This window comes from Octodon degus, unplaced genomic scaffold (assembly GCF_000260255.1).
Source record: "Octodon degus isolate 3935 unplaced genomic scaffold, OctDeg1.0 scaffold00035, whole genome shotgun sequence".
NCBI classification, from domain to species: domain Eukaryota; kingdom Metazoa; phylum Chordata; class Mammalia; order Rodentia; family Octodontidae; genus Octodon; species Octodon degus.
The window spans coordinates 8,447,582-8,467,936 of NW_004524611.1; the positions used below are offsets into that span (position 1 = coordinate 8,447,582).

The following is a 20,355-nucleotide window of genomic DNA, read 5'->3' on the forward strand; positions in this document are numbered from 1 at the left end:
TGGTACTTGAACCTAACGTCTTTGGACTAAACTACAACCCTATCCCTTACTTTCCATTTTTGAGACAGGGTCTCAGTTGTCAAATTGTCCAGGTTGGGCTTGAACTTAGTGTCTTCCTGCCTCAGCCTCCCAGAGTGCCTGGTACTCAGATTTTGTGCATGTGCTCCACTGGATCTCAGTGTGTGTCACTGAATACAACCCCATCAGGACGTGTTTCCTTCTCACTCTTGTCCTTTAGAAACAGCAATGCTATTTTCTATTAATTCAGTGATATGAAAACAGCTTAGGAAATAAATGTACTTCTCACAACAAAAGGGGATGAAAATAAGGCTCCATTAAAAAAATAGGTTTTTTAGGGTGGAAGGATTGTGGCTGATTTAAATTTCGATTTTCCATACACTCTGCTGTTGTTCCGTTAGTCAAAAGGACAAGAAATAAAATGACTAGCAATGATTTTCATTAACTTGGCTGTTGAACTTAACATCTCTATCTCCTGTTTGTCCCGAGTTGCTAGCTTAACCAGAACACAAAAATCCTTCTGAATCCCTTTCTGCTTCAGAAGCAAAATCTACTAAGGAGATACACAACTATTCATTGAGCTTCTGTACCAGAAAGCAATTTGTGATTGTAATTGCAACTTCCTGGAAAGCAGAGCTCACGCAGGCGTCTGGCACGAGAGACACAGCGCCGCCATCTCTTCATAAGCTCGGATCCTCCTTAGGGGAGATCAAATACAGGCTCATGGTTGCCTGGGGCCCTGAGGAAACCCAGAAGCCCCAGCCCTGGATGTGGGCCAGGAGAGCCCTTGCCAGAGGTAACCAGGAAGGGCACTGAGGATGGGGAACAGCACAGAGAGGAGCAGGTGCTGGGGCAGCAGCCGGGCTCCCCCAATCTCGGGACAGCCCCAGGAAGCCAAAGAGCAGGAGCTGCACTGCCTGGAGGCCTCCTGCAAGCTGGTGGGCAGGAAAGACACCCAAGAGGGCCGGACAGAGACAGGAGCTGACACTCTTAGGTAATAAAATCTGAATTCTTGAATATTTTGAGAGAGGATGAGTCAGAGGAACAATAGCAAAAAAAAAAAAAAAAAAAAAAAAAAAAAAAAAAAAAAAGGTCTTAATATCCTCACTACCTGCAGCAAGGCAAAATAAATCCATAAATGTTGCTCCAGAATGGCAGGGGGAGGTTTCTAAAAACTACTGGGTGAGAGCTGGGAAGTGGAAATGAGTGGCAGAGAACCTCCGCGGTGCTGAATTCCAGATGCGCGGCGCCACACCCGTTTCTGTTCTCTGCTTTCCAGCTTGCCCTGCTGTTGTGTGTGCCATTGGTGTCCTCAGCATTTGCAGGACTAGTGCCTCAGGGACGCCTCTGTTCCCTGATTTGACCTCATCATGCTTCCCAGGAATGGGCTGGCTTCTTGCCAAGCGGGAGGGCTGTTCCCAGAGTGCTACGCCTGTTTTCTGGGGGTGAAAACGTCTTCCCTTGAGTGTTAGCGTCTGTGTTCTCCCAGGGCTGCTGCCTGTGGTCCCCTGCACCTCAACATTTACCCACTTAGGTTTGGGAGCCAAGGGCCTGCCAGTGCCATCCTGTCTGCCTCTGCTTCCACACGCGAATGACTTGCTGGAGCCCTGTCACTCCAGCGGGGACACTGGTGCCTTATTGGCACCATGCATCATCATGACAAGGTGTTTGGATGATGTATCACTTAAAAGATGAAGCCATCAGAGAATGAGTCCAAGATCAGATTAAATTTAATTATGGGATAAAAGAACTCCCATCTGTCTTCCTGGTGACGCACTAGCTGAGGGAGTGAAGGGGGCCTCTCAGGAAGGAAGGAAGAGGGAATGCAGGGAGGGAGGAAAGAGCACCGTGGCCCGCTTCCAGATCACTCAGGGAAGTCCTCAGCATGAAGCTCGACACCCCCAAATGGACATGTAGCCCAATCACTCTCCACTGTGCACACCTCCTTAAAGAGCACCCCCATGAGCCTGGCCCAGTGGTGCACTGTGCACCTCTCAGTGGCTCAGGAGGCGGAGGCAGGAGATTCACAAGTTCAGTCAGCCTAGGCAAGCTAGCGAGACCTTGTCTCAAAAAATAAGTAACAAGTAAAGAAGGGGCAGGGATGTAGCTCTGTGTGAAGGCCTCAGATTCAACCTCCAATATTGCCCTCACATACAACACACACACACACACACACACACACACACACACACACACACACACCCCAATTATGACTGATGGCTGGTTCCTGTGTGCTCAATGAATGTCCTATTTTGTCCATGGAAAGTGCCACTGAGCAGCAGCGATCCTCAGTTCAGGCCATCTCAGTCTGCCCTGAAGTCTGCTGTGTGCTCAGAGGTGACTCCCAGGAACACTTGCAGCTAAACCAGTCCTCTGCCCAACAGGAAGACAGAGCATGGCAGTGCATGCCTATATACTGTGCTCTGGAAGGCTGAAGCAGGAGGGCTGCAAGTTGGCACCAAAACTGGCCAACTCTGTGGCTTAATAAGGCCTTGTTCAAAAATAAGAATGAAAAGGGCTGGAGATCTGGGGATGTACCTCAGTGTGAAGACCTTGGGCTCAATCCCCACTACTGCAATAAAAAGCATATGAGGTGGCTGGAGGGATGAACTGTAAAGAGATTCAGGGGTACTTGGGGGTGATAGGATCATTCTATATCTTGAATGAAGTGTGGTCATTTGATCATATGTGTTTGTCAAAATATGCAAAACTAAAGCCAGGCATGGTGGTGAGTGCCTGTAGTCCCCGCTGCTGGAGAAGCTGAGGTGGGAGGATACCTTGAGCCCCGGAGTTTGAGGCTGGCATGGATGACACAGCAAGACCTCACCTCAGCACAAACACATGAAGCAAAACATATTTCAAAATTACACAGTAATTTTTATCACAAAATATTAAAGAAAATCAAGCATACAAAAACGCTGAGATTACACTTCTTTTTTTAAGACTTCAACTAAGCATAAAACTGGGATGTTCCATATCATAATTAGCAGCAAATCCTAACCCATAGCCTTGTCTGTCATGGATGTTCAATAAATAGTTGCTGGCGAAGAAGAAAAGGTCCTCGAGACATTTATCATGCAGATCCCAGGCCTCATGTTCTGTGGCTCTTGGGTTGGGCCAGGAGCCTGCGTCTGTAAGAAGTTCCTGATGTGCAGCTCCTGAGATGCTAAGGAGGAAGCCCAGCCCCCCCGTCCTGAAATGCAGGACCCCTGATGCCGCTCTGGGCACCAGCCTCAATGTCTCTGCCATGGTTTGTTGACCCTGGCCCTCCTCCCCTGCACCCCAGTTCTTATACTCCTAATGAAAGCCATGCCTCTGTTTGTGTCTTTCCTCTGTTCCTTTCTGTGATGGAGGACACTTAAAGACTTTCCCTGACCTCACAGCAGACATTCCAGGGCTTGGGGTCCCAAAAGGGACTTCCATTTGTGAGATGGCATGGCGCCACCTGAATTTCAATGTTCTTTTCAACAAAAAGGCAATGGGAGGGCAAAGACGCAGCAGCCAGGAGGACTAAACATGTCCTTAGGACCAGGTATTGGTTTGATTGCTGCTTGCTCTGTTCCCTGTCTCAGCCCAGCCCAGGCTACAGTGCTCTGACATAAGCAGGGGTCAGCCATGTGGATGAATCATGGCCATTGCTTGACCAATTTGCTGTCTGTGAAAACCTGAGAGAATGTTTTCTCTCCATGTGACTCTCCTTAGACACATTCTACATCATCAATCACTTTCCTCTTTGGCCCCATAATCTTCTTGATCAGAAAAGTTGGGATACAACTGAGTTACATGTCGTTCCAGTAAAAGTTCTCATATGTCCTAAGTCTTAATTGACCTTGGAAGGCTAGGGTCAAAATGTTGGCTTTCCTTGTGGCCCTCCTTTTTCTCTAATTTTTGGTCTGTAAACTTAGGTTGTTAACCATCCAGAAGACAAGCTTATTGTTATTATCATACAACCTAGACTCTTAAGCTTAACCTCACTATCTGAGTATCAAACATCTTAGGCATAACATGGAACAGGTATCAAAGGATCTACAATCTGAGGTACAGGGTCTCAGGATAAATCCTGAGCAGATTTCACTGACCTTATCAGATCCAAAAGCTACAACTTTTGTCGCATAGGTCTTGCTTTATCTTAGTCTTAACCATCCAGCAGAAAAGTATAAAAATGAAGTATAAGAAGTAAAACCATGGTGTTATGTTGAGCTGTAGGGGACTCAGGTCAATAATTTCTGACATTGCCAGTCAAGTGGAAGACCCAATACTATTATGGACTACTGGACTCTTTTAGAATATTTTGCTGAGTTCACACTCCTATAATATTCAAATGACGGAACTAAACAAAAAAGAGGATACAGATGAATGTCCATTTTGTATCTGTGTATTCAAAATGGTTAGGATAGATATATAGTTATATTCTCTTAATGAATAGAGGGATTTGTTCTAATAGTGTTTGTAAATACGATATCATGTCCGCATCTTGTACAGCAAATTACCACTAGGAAGAGAGTATGCAATGTGTTAATTATTGAAACTGTCCTACCGATTTGATTTGAAACTGTCTCATTGCTATTTGTTTCTCAATAAAATTATGTAGAAAAAAACAAAAACAAAAAAAACCCAAAACAAAACAAAACAAAACAAAACAAAACAAAACAATAAGCAGGGGTCAGAATTCAGGACTTGAGGCGAAATTGCCATAGCCGGTGCTGTCAGGACCTCGGACAGCAGCCCAGAGGCCGGAACTGGAAGCCTGGATTTACTGATGTTCCCAATCTCTTTCCTTTTCCTTTTCTTCTTTCATTGCCCTTCTCTCTTGTTCCTCCCTCCTTTTTTATTTCTCCTTCCATCCTCTTTTTCTTTTTCTTTTCTTTCAGCCTGTGCTGGGGATTGAACCTAGGATCTTCACACTGGGCCATATCCCCCAACCCTACTTTTATTGAGAGAAGGCCTTACTAAAGAGCCAGTTGCAATCCTCCTGCCTCAACCTTCCAGGGCATTGGAATTACAGGTTTGCACCTCGAGGCCTGGCTGCTGACCTCTTTCTGACAGTATCTTTGTCCTTCAAGGAAATCAGCAGGTGTGTGTGTGCGGCGGGGCAGTGGGGGGAGGGAGCGCAAGGCTAAGAGGTGAGGCAGACAGAGGCAGCAGAAGGGGCTGGCAGAGGAAGTCGCCTCCACTCCTCCATGGCTGATCAATCTACTATTGGGCTTTTCTACAGCTGCTCCATCTTGAGAACCCAGCCTGAAGGTGACCCCAGGGGGGTGAGAGACTTGCACTGGGATGGGGAAGTCCTAAGTGAGTTCTAGTGACACCAAGGATGCTTGCTGCTGTGTCCCCAATGCCCAATTTTTAACTAAAACTGAGGTTCCAGAAAGAAGTGGCTGTTTGTCTAATTCAAATTAGTAACAAAATGAAACTGGCCATAATGAGCTAGCTGGTGACAGACACTTTAGAGTACGCTGGCTCTCCAAGTAGCTGGGAACCATTTCCATCTTGTTGACAAACACATGCTGCAAGACAGGAAATTACCCTCCTCAGTGCCTATTTTATCTCTGTTTAATTGCTGCTTGATAATAAATTACAACATAGACTCCATTAATTAAGCTAACAATGTCCGTGGAACACCAATCCCTTCTGCTGGAAGCTATCTGGTTAGAGGGGTTCGGATTGCATCTGTTGGCCCACAGCATTCCAGGAGCTGGAGCACAAGATGCCAGGGTGAGGGCACAGTGGGGGTCGGCTGCCTGCTCTTCCAGGGACCTGGGCTTGGGCTGGAGGGGTGGTCTTATTAGGTGGGTGGGGGCACAGCCTGGCAGCTGAGAGACCATGCAACAAGGATGAAGAACTGTCATGCAGGACAGGTGACAGGACAGAACACAGCAGCACATTTGCTTAACACAGTCTGCTCAGGGGAAGTAATCAGGGCCCACGTAGAGGTGTTCAGCCAGGAGCAGACTAATCTGGCCTGTTGTTGCAGAAGCCATGGACTGGCAGGATTTGGATGCACATGGAATTGGGGAAAGAGGAATTCTAATTACTTCCCAAGAAAGACCCTGGTACTGTGCTATGAATGCCAGCAGGCAAAGAAACTTGAAGTCTGACTCCTGCCTGACAGAGGACCCATAAAGTAACTGGCCATCTTCAAGGTGAAGATGTTCATTAAATTTGTACCTCTGACCCAGGCATGGTGGTGGTGCAGGGTAGTAAGCCCCAGTACTAGAGAAGGCTAAGGCAGGAGGATGGCCAGTTAGAGGCCAGGTTAGGTAAGTTAGTGACTCAGTGAGACACAGGCTTTAAATTTCAAAAAGTGAAAAATGAGACAGGACTGAGGATATAGCTCAGTGAGAAGGTCCTGGGTTCCACCCCTGAACCATTACACACACGCTGGGTGTCTTGTCTGATTTGCTTAGCAGACACCTTGAGCAAGGACTCCAGGGTCAAGGAAACATGAAAGATAAAAGCTCTGGAGAGGCGGGCAAGCTCGGTCAAGTTCACGAGGATCTTTCCAGACACGTGGAGGGTTTGCAGCTGTGGGCCTCAGAGAGTGACGGCGGGTGTTCTGGTAAGCAGGGACTCTAGGGGAGGCACGCTGCATGGACTTGCAGCTGAATTCAGGTCCTGGTCTCCAGATTCAGGGAAAGCTCCCTGCGTGGCTTAGGAAACCTTCCCCTGAACCACCCAAAGTGAACAGCAACAGCTCAGAGCAATGTGGGGAAGCCTTCAGGTCTTCAGGGCACATTTGTGGCGTTATCTCCACCCTTTGCTCATGCCACGCTGGGTTCTGCCAGTGTCTCAGAGGGGTCATGCTTCTCAGGCCACTGTTAATAAGAGCTTGTCCCATTTTTTTTTCTGTGAGAAATGGGAAAAGAGGCCAGGGAGTCATGTATTCTCCTAAGCACTAGTTCTGTCATTGCCTGGGTGATGGTGGGGTGCGCCCAGGGATCCCCAGGTGTGAACCCCCAGGCTCAGCACCAGCGCCTGCTGCCTGCATAGAGGCCGTGGGCATTTCAGGAACATGCAGAGTGCGCTGGCCCTGCCTCCTGCCCATGTCCCATTTCAGTTCTCCCACCCCAGTATGCTGGCCTCCAGCCCTCTCCCCACCATCCTGGCTGCAACTCTGTGAGGTGCACCATCCTCCTTTCCTCTAGCTTCTTCCAGGACTCCATGCCTTAGACCATTCCCTCAGGAATGGCTGTGTCCGGTCTAACCACTACACCCATATCCCTGGCTTCTGAATGCCTACTCCTCATCCCAGCGTCACTCAGGAGCTTGTTGGAAATTCAGTCTCAGGTGGCAGAAGCTGTTGGGGTGTCCCAGGTGTGGGGTTTCCCATGAGTCTCTTGGTCACTGTGGTGGAGAGCCCAGCTGTGTGGGGCAGCATGCTCAGAACCTGCAGTGCCTGCCTCTCCAGCTCTGCTTCTCGGGTACTACTTCCTCTGGTACTGTAAGTGCCAGCCAAACCAGGTCGCCTTCCACCTCCCTGTGCCCAGCTATCAGGGCCACACTGACCAAGTTGTACATTTGCTGCCCTCTGCCTTATCTCATTCCTTCTAGTGGAAAGCACCTGGGCACAAGGCTGTATCTCATCAGTTACATTTGCACACCTGGGCAAAGTATCTTCGGTAGGCGAGCAAGACAGACGTGCTTGTTGCCTGACTGAAGGAGGGATGAAGACACACACCAAATTCTTCGGTCAATTTAGTCTTTTTTGCTAAGCCCCAATTCCCAATGGCAAGCTTCAGGGAGAGCCATAGCTCCAGCCCTCCTCGTCTGCACTCGGGGCTGACGGGGGGCAGAAGGGCTGGGGATCCACAAATAAGCATCAGTGATGTGGATTTGACTTCAAGTTAGAATGTGCTGGCTGGGCTGGAGAGCCTGGTGTTTAGCTTGCTTTGCTCACAGGTACTCCCTGCTCCCTGCCTCAGTTTCCTCACCCTTCCTGCCTACCTCCCCAGGCTGCCCCAATGGTCTTGGATTTGTCCAGTGACCTGCCTGGTGCTGCTCACTGGCCCTGGGAAGGAGGATGCAGATCAGAACCCAGTTACGTGCAGTGACAGTGAAGGGACTCAATGAGATGGCAGGATATTATGAACTCAGGACATCCAAGAGCCTGTATGCATGCGTGTGTGTGCGTGTGCATGTGTGTGTGTGTGTGTGTACCTATGTGCATGGGGCTGTGTGTGTGTGATCGCAGGACTGCATTTCCACATGTGTTCATAGACCAGGAGTAAGACGGACAGAGCTCCCAGGGCTTCTTTCTTTTACAGACAGAGATTGAGAGGAAAAAAAAAAAAAGCGAGGCTGACTTAGAACCAACTGCCCAGGGCTCCTGGGGATGCAATGTGAACATTTTCCCTTTTTTTTTTTTTTGATTGCCGGTTGACATCGTCTTGTTTTAAATTTTTATGAATGCCCAATTGAGTGCTATTTTGGAGTGTGATTTCTCCTCCTCTTACAGACTTTCTGCTAATCTCTCTCTCCCCCCCCCCCCACACACACAGCCGGCTAGCTGGCTAGCACTAAGGAGGCAAAGAAAATGCGCTCATCAGGGCTTGAGCTCCACTTGCTGATTGTGTCTCCCTTTGCACACAACCTTGCCTGTTCTCTAAAATGCACCTGAACGCCTTCCCTGCTTTTCAGAAAGCACTTTATTCTTAAACCAGCACTTGGAGTCCGGGCCACGCTAACCACCTAACTGACGCTCTTCCAGGGAGGACCTGGTACCCGCTCTGCAGCGGAAATCTGCTTATTATTTCTTCTGAGCGGGAAGCAGGTGCATTTGATTGTAAAGACAACAAACAGTGTAGCCTCGCATATTAGCAATCAGATCTGCTGTGTATTCACATTTTCTTTTTAACACAAAATGCACATTGATCTTCTTCATATTGGCAGATACAACCTCTTATTGAATCATTTCCCCGATGTTTTAGGAGAAGCTACCAGAAAGCTCCCACCTTCTTAGAGTCTGGAACAGATAAGAACCAGCAAAGTAGAGGGCAATGGAAGTTTCCAGAAGTCTCACAAGGCCCTGCAGGCTGGCGCTTTGCTCCCTTCCTGGTCAGGGATGTGCTCTTACCTGCGGTCCCCAGCCGTGGCACGGGTATAGGATGGCTGTGTGGTTCTCCAGCGGCCCTTGGTCCAGGCAGACATCTTTTGCCTTGTTGTTGCGAAGCTGCAGGAACAGATCAAGCGCCATCCATCAGAGCCAATCTGGTAGACACACCACCTCCCAGTCCACTGTCCCAACATACCCCACTTCCTGCTTCATGATAGGACAGTCACACAGCCCCCAAGAAAGGACCAGAGCAAAGCCGGTGATCTGATCACTTTTACCTGCTGTCTATTACTGAGTATAGAAGATCTCAGGGATCTCACAGATACTGGTACACTAATCACCTACACCTCAGGTTGAAAGGTATTTCAGAAGGAATCAGGGTGGGGACAGATGGGTGAAAACACTGTTAGTGGCCTTTGGCACCAACTCTGGTTTAGTAACCCTGCATGGGAATCAAAGTATGCAGGGCATTACTTACAGGGAAGCACAAAAATGATCCCTCAAAAGAAAACAAGCCCCAGAAACACTTTCTGATACATCAAAAAATATTTACAGAGTTGGGCATGGTGGCACACAGCTATAATCTCTGGACCCCAGGAGGCGGGGGCGGGAGGACTGCAGGTTGGAGCCCACCCTGGCCCACTGTGAAGGTCCTGGGTTCAACCCCCAGTACCACAAAGCATTTTTTTTAAATTATTGAGTTCCTATGTTGTGCCAGGCACCACCACACAGGTCTAGAATGTATCTATGGGGGAAACAAAATCACCATGACAACAGCACTAAAGCCTGGGCTGTAGCTTTGGGGCTGTGCAGCAGCCCAGCCTGGACTTCCAGGTCCACTGTAATTCTGTAGCAAAACCATCTGGCCTATGACCCGGCCGTCATGGTGCCCAGAGAGAAGGTACCAGTGGCATCTCTTCCACCTCAGCCCCTCCAGCGCTCATCTCTCATGGTTACCAATTTAACCAGGAATAAATCGAGATGAAAGGAAAAGGGACACTCCACTCTGTGCCCCCAAGCTATATCCAGGCTCAGACAACGGAGTAGATTTTTAATTGATTTAAAAATTGTTTTCTTGGGCTGGCCAAATAGTTCAGTGAATTAAAGCACCCATAAGCAGGTGCAGGGGCTGGGGGTTCTATCCCTGGGCCTCCTGTGCCAGCTCTGCCCCTGGGGCACACTGAGATGGCAATTGAGACTGGGCGTGATGGCGCATGCCTGTAATCCCAGCTCTTGGGAGGCTGGACACAGGTGGGTCACTCTGAGTCTGATCTAAGAGTGAGACCCTGAACATCCTGCAGACCCTTCCCTAAAATACAATAAATAAATAAATAAATAAATAAATAAATAAATAAATAAAATTGTTTTCTTAAGTTATCAAAGCGACATTATCTTTGTGAGACACCCTTGGAACATGCGGAAGAAAATGATTGTTCATAGTCCTTTCCTACAAGTTATTTTTTTATCCAATTTTTGAACAATGAAATGGTGAAAGACTTTTTACATTTCAGATTTCCTTAAGGAAAGAAATAGAACCTCAGAGCTTTGGTTTCAGGGTCAAAAGCTATGAATAGCTTAATGTTCCTCAAATGAGGTGTTCACCTCGAAGCTCTGAAGAAATTCTTAGTCCCACCCACAAGGCATGTCTGGTCTGTACTGACCCATCCTGAGCCTTGATATTTGAAAACATTATATTTAAGAGGTGAAGAAAGATAGTTGTTTCTATAAATTTGCTGTTAATAACATATCGGCTGCTTTATGTTTGGCAATCACTTCCCTTTTTGGGATTTGTCTGTCTCCCCACTGGCCCTGGTTTCATTATACATTTGTAAAGGCTCTTTATATATTAAGGATGGCAGTGGTTTTATGGTATATTTTGTTCCACATAATGATTGCAGACTGCTGGACTTTTAAATTTAATTTCTAATGTATAATGCAATTACATCTATCATTCAGTGATTTAAGAAATATTTAGTGAGCATTTGTGCATGCCTGGCACTGTGTTAAGTTTAACAATCACAGTGGTGAACACAATAGTCCATGGCCTAAGTAGGTGGCAGTCTCCAGGGACAGCATAGGGAGGGCGGTATGCGGTACCCAGAACAGGGCTGGCACAGAGCCTGAGGCTTGCGGTGACTGCTAAGACAGGACCCCTGAGCCGACCAGTAGAGCCGGGTGTGGAGGTGCATGCCTGTTAATTACAGTCTTGAGGAGTCTAAGGCAAGAGGATCTCAAGTTCAAGCCCAGCCTGGGCAAATTAGCAGAACAGTGAGACCCTGTCTCCAAACAAACAAACAAACGAACAGTCTGGGGTTGTGGTTCAGTACAATGGCTCTGGGTTCCATCCCCAGTAACAGGAGTAAAACAAAACAAAACAAAAACGCCATGCAAGTAATAACTGATGCTGGCCTATCTTTTCCACCAAGTGTTGCCCACAAGGAATTCATGTATGTTGTTTTATATGCAGTGCATGTATTTCATGTAAATCAGGGTAAAGGATGAAAGGCGAGGAGGTGGCATGGAGCCCAGCAGCTCAGGTCCCAAGGGCAAGAGGAGATGACCACAGGCTTCTCCTAGAGGAGCTGATGGCCCTGAGTCTTTCCTCACAGGAAGGGTTTCTGTGAGAGGAAAGGTAGCCCAAGGTCCAGGGCAGAGTCAGGATGCAAAGCAACTACCTTTCATTTTTATTCCTTCCAGTGCTTGTGACTGAACTGAGGGCCTTCACATTGAGCTACTTCTCTGTCGTTGGAAAAGTTTGCATTTTGAAACGGGCTGGCCTCAAACTTGCAGTTCTCCTGCCTCAGCCTCCCTAAGAGCTGTGATTACAGGGGTGTGCTATAGAGCCCAGTTTGTTCCTATTTCTTTAGAAAATATATGTCACTCCAGCTCCTAGATTTTGGGTGTGTCCCCCAACTTTCAAGGGTGGGCAACCTGACCTTCCCCCCACAAACTCACATCTGAGTAGTATTTGGAGGTAGGGCCTTTAGGAAGCCATAAGGGCTCAATGACACCAGGGATGGGGCCCATGGTGGCCCTGGGGACTTTGTAATAAGAGGCAAAGAAACTGAAGCCACACATTTGATTTCCTCAGTCAAGTTCTGATCAAACAGGATGTCACTGGCTGGGACTCAGAACCAGGGGTTTTCCAACCTTTAGAACCAGGTGCCAGAGCAAACCTTCGTTCTTTGTAAATCATAGTCTCTGGGATTTTATTATAGCAACTGAAAAGTGACTAAGACAGAGCCAATGGAGAGGGGCAGAAATGCAAAGGCTGAGGCCTTGATTAGCTATGTAAATGGGGGTGGGAATTAAGCATGCCTCGAAGGGTCATCCTCCCTTTCCACCATACTGGGTTCTGGGTATGGAATAAACAAAAAAAGGTAAATTGTATTACAGAACTGAATTTTATGAATATCATAAAAATTACTTTCACTTAATGCTGATGTCCATCCAAAATATAATTTAAGTACAATGCTAAGCTTAGCAAGCAAAGAAGGAATAACAGAAGCAAATGTTGTAAAATGTTCCTTGTGGTTACATCTAGGAATTGGGATTTGGAAGGTTCTGTTTTCATCTCTGTGTATTCCTTAGCATGTGTGGCTTGCACTTCTTGTTTACACATAGAAAACTTTGCTGGAGGGAAAGCTCGCCCTTTATGGGTAGCAGGCCATGGCCTCTGCCCTCTCCAGCCCACTGGTGCTCCAAGGGCATCGCTGTGGCTGCGGCTGAGGTGAACGGCCCCTTCGGAGTTGTGCGGTGCACTGACCGCGAAGCTGCCCCAGCTACTGTTCAGCTTGTTCTTATTTTTAATGTGATTTTTAACAATGACTTTTCTTCTAATTACAAAACCGTAACGAAACAGTGAAAATGTTACCCTTGCCAAAAAATCCCCATAGCTCCCTTCCCCAAGGCAACTACTCTAACTACCATCTCTAACTACCATCTCTATCTCTAACTACCATCTTTATTTTCCCATGTTACTCTCTTGCTCCCAATCTAACCTAGCAGCTAATCTAGTTTTATCATCCTGGCTTCTTCTTCCTCAGCATTATAGGATCAATATTTTTCTCATATTAGGAAAATTTTGTACACACCATTTGGAATGGCTGTGAAGTCGTTAAAGCTGAGAATATATTATCTTAAACTAATCTTCAAGTTAAATGAACAAATTTTTGCTCCAAAAAATAAAATCACTCAGATGAACAATTTTGCTCTCACGCATACGTCCCTATTTCAGGTTATTTTTGTGGGATAAGAGCGGAGAAGAAAGTATGACTATCATTAAGCTTTTTAATACACGTGGTTCAAATTGCTTTTTACAAAGCTTGTTTCAATTTGTATTCTCACCGGAGGATACGTGATTTTTCATTTTACCAAGACCTTGACAGCAAAGTGGGAACATTCATTCCAAACACTAAATCTTTATTCATTTGTTAGGTTGGAAAACAGCTACCTCAATATATTTAAAAACTTATTTTAGCTCCTCTGATTATGAAATGAATCAAAAACCTTCAGGTGTTTTCCAACCATTTGTATTTCTCTATGTCACTAGGCTTCCTTGTATTTTATCCATTTTTCTTTGGGAGGATTTTATGTTATTATTGAAACTAAAAAATTTTAATTTAAATCACTTTGCAAAGCTCACTCTACATGAATATTATTCATTCCCCCCACAGGCTTTGTATGTATTTCTGGTCTGACCTATAACTGCCCTATTCAGTTGATGTATAGATTATTTCACTATTTATGAGTTCAGATCTATTATCTGTTTCCTTTCACCACTTCCATTCTTAGAAAGTCTTTGTCACTCTGAAGATCAGATTCATCTCTACTTCCCTATTTTTTTCTTTCATTTGATGCCGCAGTCCATTTGAGACATAGTTTCATATATGATGAGCTGTAAGAATCTAAATTGATTTCTTTCCCAAAGAGCTGGGCAATTTACCCAATTGTCTTAGGAATAATCCATTCACAGCCTATCATTTTTGATGCCTCTTCTACATCTGATCTTACTTTGATAGCCAAAAAATAATAATACATGCTTTAGTTTGAAGAAGAAAAGACAACTCAGCTCAGACTTCCCAATAACTGCTGCTGCGTGCCAGGAACTGACCTCAGAACTCAGCACAGTGTAGTGAGTTTTCCTCCCAGTAACCCTCGGCAGCAGGCGCCTTGATCTCTCCCACTTTGCAGAGGAAGGAACAGAAGCCCAGAGGGGCCACACAGCTGATAACAGCCCACAGGATTTCAATCCAGTGGGCTGGCTTCAGACTTCTTCCCTGCCTATTCTAGACACTGTCCCCGCCAGAAGAAAGCATCCAGCTCAAGAAGGTTGGCCTCCTATCCCCACACTGATGATTAACCTGTGTTTCACTTTCTGTCAAGAGCATCAGGAAAAGAGTAGGAAAATTCATAGTTGGAGGAAAACATAAGTATGATATTAAAGGAAGCTTGTTGCACTTAATCCTGATCATCGCTAGGGAGGCCTACAAGTTGTGGAGCTGGCCAGAGTGTGGAGCAAGCCTACATTCCTGCTATGGCAAGAACACTGGGTTCCCTGCTCCTTGTCCTGTCTGGGTGTTATCGATGTCACCTCCAGTCACCCAAAGGAAGCAATGAGGCAGATGCAGCAGTATTTATATACAAGGATGTATGTAGGGTTTTGTCAAAATGGAATTCACAAAAATGTCTAAATCCTCAAACAAAGCACAGTGTATGCAAAACAGAACCCTATGCTGCCATTGACAGTGTATGGGACAAGCCATCGTGACACAGAAACATATACTACATATATTGAATAAAATTTCAAATTTTTAGTAAAAATGTGCACCAATATACACAGTAAAGAATACAATATATCAAAATACAAACATTACCTCTGGTGTCAAAATGCCTGCATTCAATCCTGGCTTCATGAATTATAAGCTCTGTGACCTTAGATAAGTCATACAATTTCTTTAAGTTGCTGCATTCTTATCAATAAAATGGAAATGACACTACTATCTCATAAGGTGAAGGTGAAATGAATATGTATGTGAAAGGTGCTCAGAAACTGTGCCTGGCCAGCCCCTTGAAAATATTCAATAATTGTTCATTGCTATTATTATCATTATTTGCAAAATTTTCTAAAATGCATGGTCATGGTGTTTGTAATAAGGGAAAATTAATTCATTTATAATGAAAAGTGAGATTGATCTCATCTTAGGAAATCTGAGAAGATTCTTTTCTGCTTTCTCTGATATTCAGTGGTGTTGGTCATGGCATGGGGCTGAAGAGGATGCTACTTACTGCTTCTCTTTTTGCTCAGCTTCCTGCTCAGTGTCTCCACTTACAGTAGTTCCTAGAGGAATTTTCAATTTCCAAATTCCTCCAACAAACTCATCAAGGTTGCCATTGCCTTTTGTTCACCACACTCTTGCTATCCAGAGAGACTTCTTCACTGGGTAGTTACATGGATGGGTGGGTAGAGAGATGGATGGGTGGATGGGTGGGTGGATGGGTGGTGGATGGGTGTATGGAGAATAGATGGATGGATGGGTGAGTGGGTGGTAGATGGATGGATGGCTAGGTAGATAAGTGAGTGGGTGGGTGGGTGGATGAGTGAGTGCATTGGTGGATGGGTGATAGGTGGATGGAAGGATGGATGGATGGATGGGTGAGTGTACTGGTGGATGGGTGGATGGATATAAAAGCTGATTGGCTCTATTTCCCCCACTGCACAGCCCACATCATTTGCACAGCAATTTCAGGTATAGCAGGCATGGTCTCACCTCCCCATATGCGATGGTATTATTGTATCTTCTCATTTCCGGGTAGACGTGGTCCAGGTACCACTGGAAATTCTTACATTTCAGACTTTTCCTTAGTGCTCTTCTTTCAGAGACATCCCCTATGTCAATCCCTGGATTCTGGAAGCAGAGAAGCAACAGACATCCGTGAATGTGGGGCTCCAGGTGGAGCAGAAACAGGCAGGGTCTCTTCTAGAGGTCCTAACCTTAGGGACTTATTGAGAAGATCACCCAAAGAGGCAGGCTTGAATCCCCTAGACCTGTGGTATGGGAATCACTTTTTCCTGCACACAGCCCAGACCCTGCAGGATAGTGTCCTCAGATTAGTCACCGCCTCTGTCATTCTGGGCAAAGATTTCCCAAGACCCTTGTGTTGAAGGCCTCCATCTCTAGCTCCTTCCCTTCCACATGTCCTCGGTAGTGGGCAGTGCTAAGGATTAGAGGAGTGATTTGACCAAGACAAAAAAAAATCAGTGCCTCCAACCTCCTCTCCCTGCCCTTCGTTTCTACACGCACGCATTTCCCCCTCTTTGTTGGCTCTCTGTGAAGTTCATTATATGCGAAAGGGAAAATAATTTTCCATTGCAAAGCTTGTAATGATGTTCTAATGAATAATTCACTCTGCTTTTACAGAAATGAACCTGTAATGGGCTGCTGTGTGCTGACAGGGAGAAATAAAGTACCTGAAATACGACTCTGTGGGCTCAGCCACAAGATGGCAGCGCGCAAAGGGAGCGGATTCTCCCTTGGATGTAGGGGCTGCCGGGCGACGTCCAGGGGGTGAGGTTGAGAGTTCAAATTATTCCATTAAGCTTTCCTCAGCAGCCAAATTGTGAGTTTTTGAAAAGAAAAGAAATTCCTGCACATGCCAAGCTGAATAAAATTCAGAAGGAAACCTGAACTGTGATTTTTTAACTCTTTGCCTGAATATTTTTGAAAATGGGAACTTGGGGGAAGCACGCTTGGTACCACTCACTCTGATGTCTCCTTTTTCCTGGGGTTTTGCTTTCTGGGGTTTTAGTTATTCAAAACTGACCAGAGCCCAAAAATATTGGATGGAAAATTCCAGAAATAAACAAGGTCTAAGTTTAAATAACTTCTATCACAGGATATTGTTAAAATAGCCCTATTTTATTTCATAATTATCCATCTCATCCGTGTCTAATTTGTAAACAAAGCATCATCACAGATAGGTATTTGCCAGAAGAAACAGAAAACAGATTGAGTAAGCCTTATCTGAAATACTGGGGATGAGCGGTGTTTCAGATTTAGGATGCTTTTCAGGTTTAGGGACACTTGCACGAACCCTTGGTTGAGTTCCCTGCTGTGGACATCGCGGTGATGTCCTAATGGATAATTCACTCTGCTTTCATAGAAGTGAATCCAAACTCACTGAATATCTGGATGCAGCTCTAGGATGTTTGACTTGTGCTGAGTTTGGTACCATCTCCAGATTTGAGGTTCTCACACTGTCTTTGGACACACACACACACACACACACACACACACACACACCACACACACACCCAAGGATAAGGGGGATCTCTGGGATGCAGAGAGCACTGGGCTAGAGTCAGAAGTTCAGCTCCTATGACATAAGCCACACTGCCTTTCCAGGTCATTGACTCAACCTCTACCGAAAAGGAATCATAATGAGATGACTCTGCTGACTCCACAGGGGTCTGGGAGGGGCTCATGAGGAGGACACTTCATACTCCTGCCCATGTGCTGTGTGAAGGACCTGAAGCAAGTGGCTTTAAGCTCTCAGACCCTCAGTTTCCCATCTATAAGACAGACATCAGAGTAGTCTCATGCCCAGGGAGTTTTTATTGAGCATTTAATATTTGATAAGCTCTATCTTAAGCTTCATTTTATTTTCAAAGGAGCCCTGTAAAGTAAATATCAAGAATCCATAATTTTAGAGGAGGGAAATGAGGGGGTAGACTCCTCCATCATGAAGTTGTTATGAGAATTAAACAAGGAACTGCGTGCTTGAGACACAGTAAGTGCTCAGCAAATGTTACCTATATTTACATAATAGGAAGGTGTAAAAGCACTTGTAGTTCAACAGCTTTATGTGCTATGAAAGAACTTTAAGTTCTTTAGGATGTATTTCAAAAGCTGTAACAACAGTGGTACATGTGCTCCATTTTTATCCTCTATACTCATAAATCTTTCACACCTTCTGCCACATCTCCACTGTTCTGGGATCTAGCCTCCTGAAACACAGGGGCTGCTGTCTGCTGGTGAGCAGCCATCCCAGGAAAATCTCTTGCAGCAAAGCTCAGACACCTGCAGGTGTTCTGGCTGAGGAGACAGCCCAGCTGGGCTGAGAGGGCAGGTCACCCCAGTGCACTATGCAGGATGACAGACAATGCAAGCTGTGCCAGGGTCTGCTCTGAACATGTCACATGTACCAGCTCATTCAATTCTCATGGTCACCCTAGGAAGGAGGACCTTGTCTCCATTTTATAGCTGAGACCTCCAAGCCACAGAGATTGTGAGTGGACTTGGCCAAGATCTCCTTAATAATAAGCAAAAGAGATGGGTTCCAAGCCAAGCACAATGACTGTGTGACCCCTCAAGGTTGCAGCCACATGGGGTGTTCCCTGGCCTATTCTGAGCAGGATGTGAAGGGAGGGTAGGTGGGGAGACAGGAGACCCAGCCTGCAGTGGGGCAGGCAGCTCTGTGAGAGGCTATGCAGGGAGAGCCCATGAAAGGCTGGTGTCAGAAGCCTTAGCTAGAATCTTCCCAATACAATATCACATTAATATAATAAAGCTAGAAATACCAGAGTGAAATCCTTCTAATCCTTGTAAACAGATTTGAGGCTTTGCTCTACTTGACCCAATGTAGAGTAAGGGATCTAAAGCTGTATCCATGAACCTCCCAAAATGCATTCAGAACTGAACAGTGAGCATCCATCTAGCAAAGAAATATCAGTTTATTAAAACAGCCTGTGGCCAGGCCTGATGGCCTCTGACTTTCATTCTAGGAGTCTGGGAGGCTGAGGCAGGAGCATGGCAAGTCAGAGCCCAGCTAAGGCAAGTTAGTGACCTAATAAGACTGATTCAAATTAGAAATAAGAAATAAGAAATAAAAAAGGAGAGCTGGCAAGATATCTCAGTGGACTAAGAGTCCGCCTAGGCAAGAGCAGGGACTGGGGTTCCATCCCTGGCACCACATGCCATGCCAACCCCAACCCCGGGCACACTGAGCTGGCCACCAAGACTGGGCATGGTGGTACATGCCTGTAATTCCAGCACTGGGGAGGCTGAACATTCAAGCTGCATAGCCAGATCCTGTACTAAATACATTAAAAAATAAATAAATAAAAATAAAAATAAATAAATAAGTAAAATAAAAATTATAAAGGACTGTGGTTGCAGTGCAGAGCAAAGGCCTTGGGGTCCCCAGCACCACGAAACTAAATAAATACAAGTTTTAAAATGAAGTGAATTTAAAAATAAATGGATCTGCAGCCAGCCAGACAGTAAAGTCTGCAGTTCTTGGGTGCCAAGTCCTACCTCAAGCGGCAGGTTCCACGCAATGTACACGTGAGATTTGTAGTCATCCATCCAGACCTCAGCAACCCGGAGAGCATTCCTCTTGGTATAGAAGCCGATGTTGCTATTGTATGGCTTTTTCTTCCGCTCAATGTGGGCCACACGTGAACAAGGGAGGACCTCCATGCTGCCCCCGCAAAGCCACACCTGGAGACAGAGAGAATTCATCATCCTGGCATGAGAGATTCCCAGAGACCACTGCCCTCTCCTAGGCCCAAAGGCAACAATGAAGTCAACTTACCATGAATGAGAAATCTGTCTGTCTGTCTGTCTGTCTGTCTGTCTGTCTGTCTGTCTGTCTGTCTATCTATCTATCTATCTATCTATCTATCTATCTATCTATCTATCTCTAGGTTGGTTTGTTATAGTGGCACACTTTAATCTGACTAAAACTCATAGAAAAGAAGGTTTGGGAGCATTACTATAGATACAGTAGCTCAGGCTATAAAGACCGACTCTGGGAAGGAAAGCCTCACAAACCTAAGTGTCTAGTTAATAATGTACAACTGGCACTGGCAAAACTTCTTTCCTGGATGAAACTATGCCATGCCAACTAAACACAGAAATTCATGCTAAACACAAGCCCTTCTGTATTCATATCAATACAAGGTATGCACACTGGTCCAGGTTTGCACTGCTAACGGGCTTTACATTGGTGATTTAAGGGCACTAGTGTTGATCCTTCTGGAAGAATCTGATCCAGTGTCATCATGAACAGGAGGCAGCACTTGCTCCTACTGGAATACTGTATTCAGGTGGAAGGTGGAAATTAGGCTCACTTTTGAGAAATACAGCAGCCCAAAGATGTGGGGCTTGGCATTCTTTGTGTGTAGGGAAGAAGAGGAAGAGGAAGAGGAAGAAGAAGAAGAAGAAGAAGAAGAAGAAGAAGAAGAAGAAGAAGAAGAAGAAGAAGAAGAAGAAGAAGAAGAA

At 45.7% G+C, this 20,355-nt stretch overlaps 1 protein-coding gene across 2 annotated transcripts in view; it reads right to left on the minus strand.

Moving 5' to 3' along the window:
- Galnt17 (polypeptide N-acetylgalactosaminyltransferase 17) overlaps positions 1-20,355 on the minus strand; it is a 508,402-nt gene that overhangs the window by 20,055 nt on the left and 467,992 nt on the right. For both annotated transcript variants that reach the window (XM_004630407.2, XM_023714399.1), the window contains 3 exons: positions 19,387-19,572; positions 15,841-15,978; positions 9,092-9,187 (listed from right to left, as the gene is read on the minus strand). In XM_004630407.2, the coding sequence (XP_004630464.1) occupies positions 9,092-9,187; positions 15,841-15,978; positions 19,387-19,572 (420 nt within the window). The remainder of the gene's footprint in view (positions 1-9,091; positions 9,188-15,840; positions 15,979-19,386; positions 19,573-20,355) is intronic.